The sequence below is a fragment of the Lolium perenne genome, chromosome 6, assembly GCF_019359855.2.
Source record: "Lolium perenne isolate Kyuss_39 chromosome 6, Kyuss_2.0, whole genome shotgun sequence".
Taxonomy (NCBI): Eukaryota; Viridiplantae; Streptophyta; class Magnoliopsida; order Poales; family Poaceae; genus Lolium; species Lolium perenne.
The window spans coordinates 138,657,838-138,664,534 of record NC_067249.2 but is presented as its reverse complement, the minus strand read 5'-3'; the positions used below and the strand labels follow the sequence as shown (position 1 = coordinate 138,664,534).

General features: G+C 48.9%; 1 protein-coding gene and 1 long non-coding RNA gene across 2 annotated transcripts; both read right to left on the bottom strand.

The window, feature by feature from the left end:
• Positions 1-381: 381 nt before the first annotated feature.
• Positions 382-687, bottom strand: LOC127326423 (uncharacterized). Its single transcript, XR_007867821.2, has 2 exons — positions 628-687; positions 382-579 (listed from the first exon to the last, which is right to left on the bottom strand). It is a non-coding gene; the product is annotated as an uncharacterized lncRNA (long non-coding RNA).
• A 466-nt stretch (positions 688-1,153) lies between these two features.
• LOC127326531 (uncharacterized) lies at positions 1,154-5,399 on the bottom strand. The gene is made up of 3 exons (XM_051353377.2): positions 4,915-5,399; positions 2,312-4,092; positions 1,154-1,679 (listed from the first exon to the last, which is right to left on the bottom strand). Exons 2-3 carry the CDS (start codon positions 4,067-4,069, stop codon positions 1,386-1,388), a joined length of 2,052 nt encoding a protein of 683 aa, XP_051209337.1. The 5' UTR covers positions 4,070-4,092; positions 4,915-5,399; the 3' UTR covers positions 1,154-1,385.
• Positions 5,400-6,697: the final 1,298 nt, after the last annotated feature.

The window sequence follows — 6,697 nt, the reverse complement described above, 5'->3', positions numbered from 1 at the left end:
GCCGTTAGTCATCTCGCGGATCACCTCCCGCTGTACCACGACCTCGACCCCCGCCGTGTCGCACCCTGCTCCGTCCCCGACTTGGCGATCGCCGTCGCTCGTTTGCCGGAGGAGGGGTTGCGGACGCACGCCGCTGCTGGAGAGGTGGTGGTGCCGACATCTCCCAACCTGGTGCTCTAGTGCTGGTATGAGGCCACTGCGCCACGGCCGCCGCAGCCTCCATACTGCTGTGCAACGCCTCCATGCCGCCGTGCGCACGACGTCACAGCGCGCCGCCTCCACATCCGCCGGGCTCGCCACGGACTCACCGCTCGCCATGGCCCCGAACCATGAGGCTCTGATACCAATTGTTAGGTTTCACGGTGTATGCACACACACGAGTGATGCTGAAGCTCTTGATTTATTTCTCTACGTAATAGCTTAGCTTACAAGTGATGAGTACATGTCCTTATATAGGACTCAGGAACCGTCTATCCTAGGAACCGTCTATCCTAGAGATGGAGTTCAAATTTGATTTGAACTCTACTACCTTAGCTACTAAGCAACGGCTGAGTTCAAGTTTGTTTTGAACTCTACTACCTTAGCTACTAAGCACATGGAGTTCAAATTTGATTTGAACTCTACTACCTTAGCTACTAAGCAACGGCTGAGTTCAAGTTTGTTTTGAACTCTACTACCTTAGCTACTAAGCAACGGCTGAGTTCAACTACTCAGCCGTTGCTTAGTAGCTAAGGTAGTAGAGTTCAAAACAAACTTGAACTCAGCCGTTGCTTAGTAGCTAAGGTAGTAGAGTTCAAATCAAACTTGAACTCCATCTCTAGGATAGACGGTTCCTAGGATAGACGGTTCCTGAGTCCTATATAAGGACATGTACTCATCACTTGTAAGCTAAGCTATTACGTAGAGAAATAAATCAAGAGCTTCAGCATCACTCGTGTGTGTGCATACACCGTGAAACCTAACACCTTTCTCCATTCATTAAACCAAACCATATAAAAATCGCACAGGGTAAGATAGTTCCTAAATTCACCGAAGAATGAAAGCCGTTGCATTATTTGGTTTATGATGACATATACGTATTCACTCTTGATTTCGGTGGTATAACCTCACTATTCTCCCAACACGTCTAGAACGAGGTTATACGACAAAAATCTCGAGCAGGACGTGCATCACGTCATAGGCTAAATAATATGCAAAGGCCGCCACCCAATATGCTAAACAATTCTAGAACACCAATGTCACAGCTCACAAGTAAATGTGAGATGCGCAGTTCCTGGACGGGTTCGCAACACCATTTTGACTCAACAGTCCAAATAAGGTATACCTAATCACATTTAACTAGAGTGAACAATAATTGCAAAAATAACTGTATGGTGCGTGTGGGTCTACGCATGTGGATTTCGGACATATTTGTTATATCTTGCGGCCTGCATTAGGTGGTGTACGAGAAGCCACACGATGGTAATGAACTCACCACCGCTATTGAGCTGTCTGGCATGCGAATCCCTACTGCAATGTTCCGCGGCATAAATCATCACCTCCACCCACACTCCGAAGATCAATTCTAACGTGTCAGACCTACCCAAGTCACGAAGCTCTTTGGCGAGCAAGGCTGCACACGAATTGCCTGTCATACGGAACCGTCCTCTGCGTGGATCTATGCCTGGATCAATCGATTCCTGAGACAAGAGGAACCTAGTTAGCGCATTTGGCATCATGAATAATGTTATTTGGGTTGAACTCCGAAGTTGCAAATATACAATTAATTCTCAGTAGTCTATTAAAACGAATGTTGATGCACACTAGTGTAATCCAAGCAAAGACTCTTTGGAAACCAAACCTTCTTCTCAAGTAAAGACTCTTTGCAAAGCGATGCAAGTCTTTGCCAACAATAGGTGGCCATTTAATCACAAGCCCAATCTGCATTTGGTTTACGTTGAGAATTATGCAATAATGTCGGACTGTGGTTGTATGCATGCATTGAACAATGTAAACAGCCGGAGACTTGTCCATTTATCTAAAAAAACTAAACCATGAAGCTCATGCGCCTTTTCTATTTTCATTTCAGTTAGCTTTTGAGTATGTGTTGCTAGTCCTGCTGGATATGTAAAAATCTAAGCAGGTGAGAAAATCCTAAAATCTTCTTTATTGCAAAAAAAAAAAGTTTACTAATGCGATGTGCTTCAGAGAATATCTGAAAGATAAAATTACAATCAATAAATTGGCAGAGCTAGAGCCATTGTCCCAAGAAGAAATAAGCAATTTAAAACAGTGTGTAAGTAAAGTAAAGCAGCCACGATAGAGCACGTACCGTTGAATAAGATTCAAATGAATTAAACAGCTTCTCGGCAATCTTCTTTCTCTGTGGGGTCCTGGAGAAATTGGTGGGGCCTTCATGTTGGAACAATTCCTTGATCATATGGCACAGGTTCCAGCTTCTGGGAGATCCCATCACCGTGCTGTCCTTAACAGGCCAAAAGGCCTCAAAATTGTTGGACACGTCGAGATATAAATTGTGGTGTGCACGGCCTGGCAGCATGTCGGGTTTTACAACGAGCAGGAACATCATGTAATTGGATAGCACCCTTGTCGCTTCAACAAGCTTTGATTCATGGCCAGCGTCATATACCTCGATAAACAGATCGGTCACCATGTGCCATACAAGGATGCTCTGGTGGAAGTCAATGCTCACACTCCATCGAGCAAAGTCCTTGTATGCTTCAAATTTTTCCAGCATCATGCGGCCTCTTGAGTTTAAATCAGCAGTTTCTGGCGGAGGCAGCGCTTGCAACACCAGATTCCTGAGATCACTTGTTGACAAAGAGTCAGTGCCTGAGAAAGTGCCCTGGAAATGCGACCTGTTCCACCACTCCCCGAGGCCCATCTTTGTAGTCAGTCTGCTCCATGGCTCAGTCGTGTCGCGGTAGCATAGATGGAGCAGATTATACTGCCCAAGGGAGTCCCTCCACAGTCTCCTGCTTGCCGGCTTGACAGGGCGGCGAACCGAAACCAAGACATGAAGAAGCCATTTTGCCAAAGCAAGAGTCCCACTGTCGGTGGAATCTCTCTGTGTGTTGCGGTGAAAGAAAGAGCATGTCCAGCTCGAAAATACTGCCCTACACACTGATATAGTCTCCAGGACCAAAGCTCCAACAAGCAAAACATAACTAATAATCACATCGGCCGTGTTGTAATCTGCCCTGCCTCCTCTGATGCTGAGCTGAAACAAGAGGAATGCAGCAGCCGTGCCAAGTAACGAAGTAAGATGGATGCAGAAGCCATACCAAGTGTGCATGACCGCTGCCTTGGTGTACAGGATGTCGTACATCAGAGACAGCTCCAGCTCGAGCAACTTGTATATGTCCTCCCCCACAACAACTTCTCCAAAGGAATACCCTGGATCAATGGCATGTAAACCCTCGATCTGAGCCTCCTCCAACGTGACATCAAGGAAGACGCACATGCAGGCTGCGAAGCTGTAGTGAGCTTCAAGCAGGATCTCCTCTTCGCTCTTTCCCTCCACGACAAATCGATAAGGTTTAACCCTGCCAGTGACACCCCACTTGTTGAACCTGTCACGGATGCTACTCATGCCACCACACTTGAGTGCCCATATCCTCTCACCATACTTCACAAGACCAGCAACGAACATGGAGATGCTGGCCAGAAGGAGCAAGATTCCACCACTAGACATATATTTGTTGATGACATAAGCAGCTCCTAGGACCTGCACGACAAGAGTTTGCAGGTGGCGCAACCACAGGCTGTTGTCTTCGAGCGCGAAGGCAGTGATGTTGTCCGGGCCACCGAGGTGCAGCAGCAGGAAAGGTGCCCAGAACGCCACCAGCTGGTGCTCGCTTGACCTGCTGATGATTGAGAGATGGCCCAGCGCATATATCGCTGTGGAGTCAGCCATCAGGTAAGCCAGCCAGAGAGAAGCCCTCAACACCATGGAGGAGCTACGCCGCCGGATCCCGCCACAGATGAGGAGCCATAGCTGCAGCGTGAAGCTTGCGAGGACCATGATTTGTATGCCCCATGTGCTCCACAGATGCACTAACCCTTTCATTGCTTCTCCAGTCCTCAAAATGTCTGCAGAAACAACATGTCAAAGAACACAATAGCAACTAGCTAGATGATCTGTATACCTTCACATGTCCAGCTTACATATGTTCTTTCCAGCCTGCCCATGTTCATGTTTTCCTTTTTTGAAGCTCTTAAAGGAGTAATTAAAAAACTAGATTATTATCAGAGCAGATTCCGTGCTCCCGAGCTCCGGTGCTCTCACTTTTTGAAAAAAAATGGAATTTCTATTTTTGAGTTTCAAAAAAATCCAAAAAAAAAAAATCTGGGGATACATATACATGGTCATAATACCCGCAGCAAGTTTCAGCACAAAACTCGTTCTGATTTGGGCTACAGAAAAAAAAATCTGACAGCATATAGGAGTAAAACAACTACCATTTTTGTCAGAAATTTGTCTTTTTTGTATTTACCAAAATACAACGTATTTTTAGTTGAAATTTCTACCTTACGATCGAAATGTGTACAAGTTTGTGCCCATTTTTTTGCAGAATTTTCGGAATCCTAAAAATAGAATTTTTTATTTAAAAAAAAACCGAGATCACTGGAGCTCGGGAGCATTTGAGGGTTTTCGATTATTATATATCTAGATTCTTTTGGCAAAATGATTAACATAAGAAGAAATATAAATTGGCTAAATGGCAAAATTATTAAATATAGACTAAGTACAGAGAGAAGAGACAGCACTAAGAACTAACACTAACCCTAACCCTAATTAAACTAACTAAACTAAACTACACTAAAGAACTACTAATAACTAACCCTAACCCTAACAGGCTAACACTAACCCTAACCCTAACCCTAACCCTAGCCGTCTAGAGGAGGTAGAACCTTAGCTGCGCAGCCGGAGCTCCGGATTCACCAACGGAGGTGGGAGGGGAAGGGGCAACCGGGCAAGGGAGGGGCCACCGCACCGCCGTCCCGTGCTCGGATCTGACCGGAGGGGGAGGGGAAGGGGTAGGGGAGGTGGTGCCGCACCACGCCGCTCGGGCCCCGGCCGTGCCACCGCAGCCCCGTGCGCTGCCGCGCCGCACTCGGATCTGACCGGAGGGGGAAGGGGAAGGGGCAGGGGAGGGGCAGCACCGTGCCGCTCGGGCCCCGGGAGTGCCGCCGCCGCCCCGTGCGAGGATCTGACCGGAGGGGGGAGGGGAAGGGGCAGGGGAGGCTCGTCGGCTGGTCACCGGAGACTCGAGGGGGAGTGAGTTAGGAGTCACCGCGCGTTGTTCAAAAAACAAAAAAAAAAGGAGTCACCGCGCGGCCGAGACGAGCGAGCACGCTGTTCGCCTGAAAGTGGTCAGCCAGTGATGAATGGATAGATTTACGTTTTTCTCCGTCCGAGAAGAGATCACTTTGTACTGCTGTGCATGTGCTAATCGAAGTCGTATCGGAAACAAATTAAATCCACATGCGTCGGCACCACTTCTTTTCGCAGGCCCCAAGAAAGCTGAGCAGGACTCCAACTCCGGCCGAGACGTCCCTGCCTGCATGCATTTTTATGGTCTGGTACCGTCCGTTTGCGTCGCGATGCGGATGCTAAAATGATCGTTTTTGCTCGCGCGTCCGTTTGCGTCTGGGGTCTGCTCCTGCGGGGTGACGCATTATTTTTTTTTCTTTTTTTTCCCTCTTCTCCATTAATTAAACATAGTTTCAAATATTACATTTTGAAACATGATTTTACACAAACTAACACATAGTTTGGAACATGGTTCACATAAACTAACACATAGTTTGAACCATGGTCGACACAAATATAAAAATTTAAAAAAAAAAAAAGCCAGTTGTGTTGATTTTCGTATGTTCACTGCAAAGAAAGAACATTCGAGGGCACACCCAATCACCGAAACTGGAAAATCCAGCGGGAGGATATGGTGCCCTTGTTGGTTCTACCGATGAGGCGAACATCCAGAAACCTCGACTACTGGCTTCGTCTGGCCCGTAGCCAGATTCGCTGCAAAGAAAGAACACTCGACGTTCTAACTATCGGTGTCGGAGCCGGAGTCGTCGGTGTGGTAGTGCCTGCGGCAGACCGTGTCGTCGAACACCTTGACGATCATCTCGACATCCCCCTCGTAGAGGAAGGTGAGCTGGCAGCCTGGCTCGAGGTCGAGGTCACGAGCGAACTTGTCCCACCCCGTGTGCAGGTACATCTTGCCATGCCCGTCGAACAGGACCTCCACGGTCCAGCGGCAGAAGTTGCAGCTAGCCTCCCGGAGCTGCAACTGCGTCGGCTCGACGCCGTCGACGAACTCGGCGAACTGGTCCGGTAGCCGCTTGATGGCGAGTGGGTCGTCGTTGATGCGGAGGAGGAATTCGAAGCAGCGCTCCTCCTGCGAGGACGAGGAGGGCGCAAGCGACGGCGAGCGTGGGGCCGTAGCTGCTCCACCACGGCGTCCCCTGCCCCGGCCACGGGGGCGCCCAGGGCTGCGGCCTCGACCGCCTCGCCGGCCACCAGGACCGGCCATGGACTTCCTCGCGGGCTTGGCTGCGTCGCAGGAACACCTAGGCGGCGCTATGAACGAGCTTTGCGGCGGCTAGGGTTTCCTTTGGAGGAGTGGATGAGGAAGAAGAAGGTGCGCCCCTTTATATAGGCCGGTGGCATGAGGTGGCCGCGGGA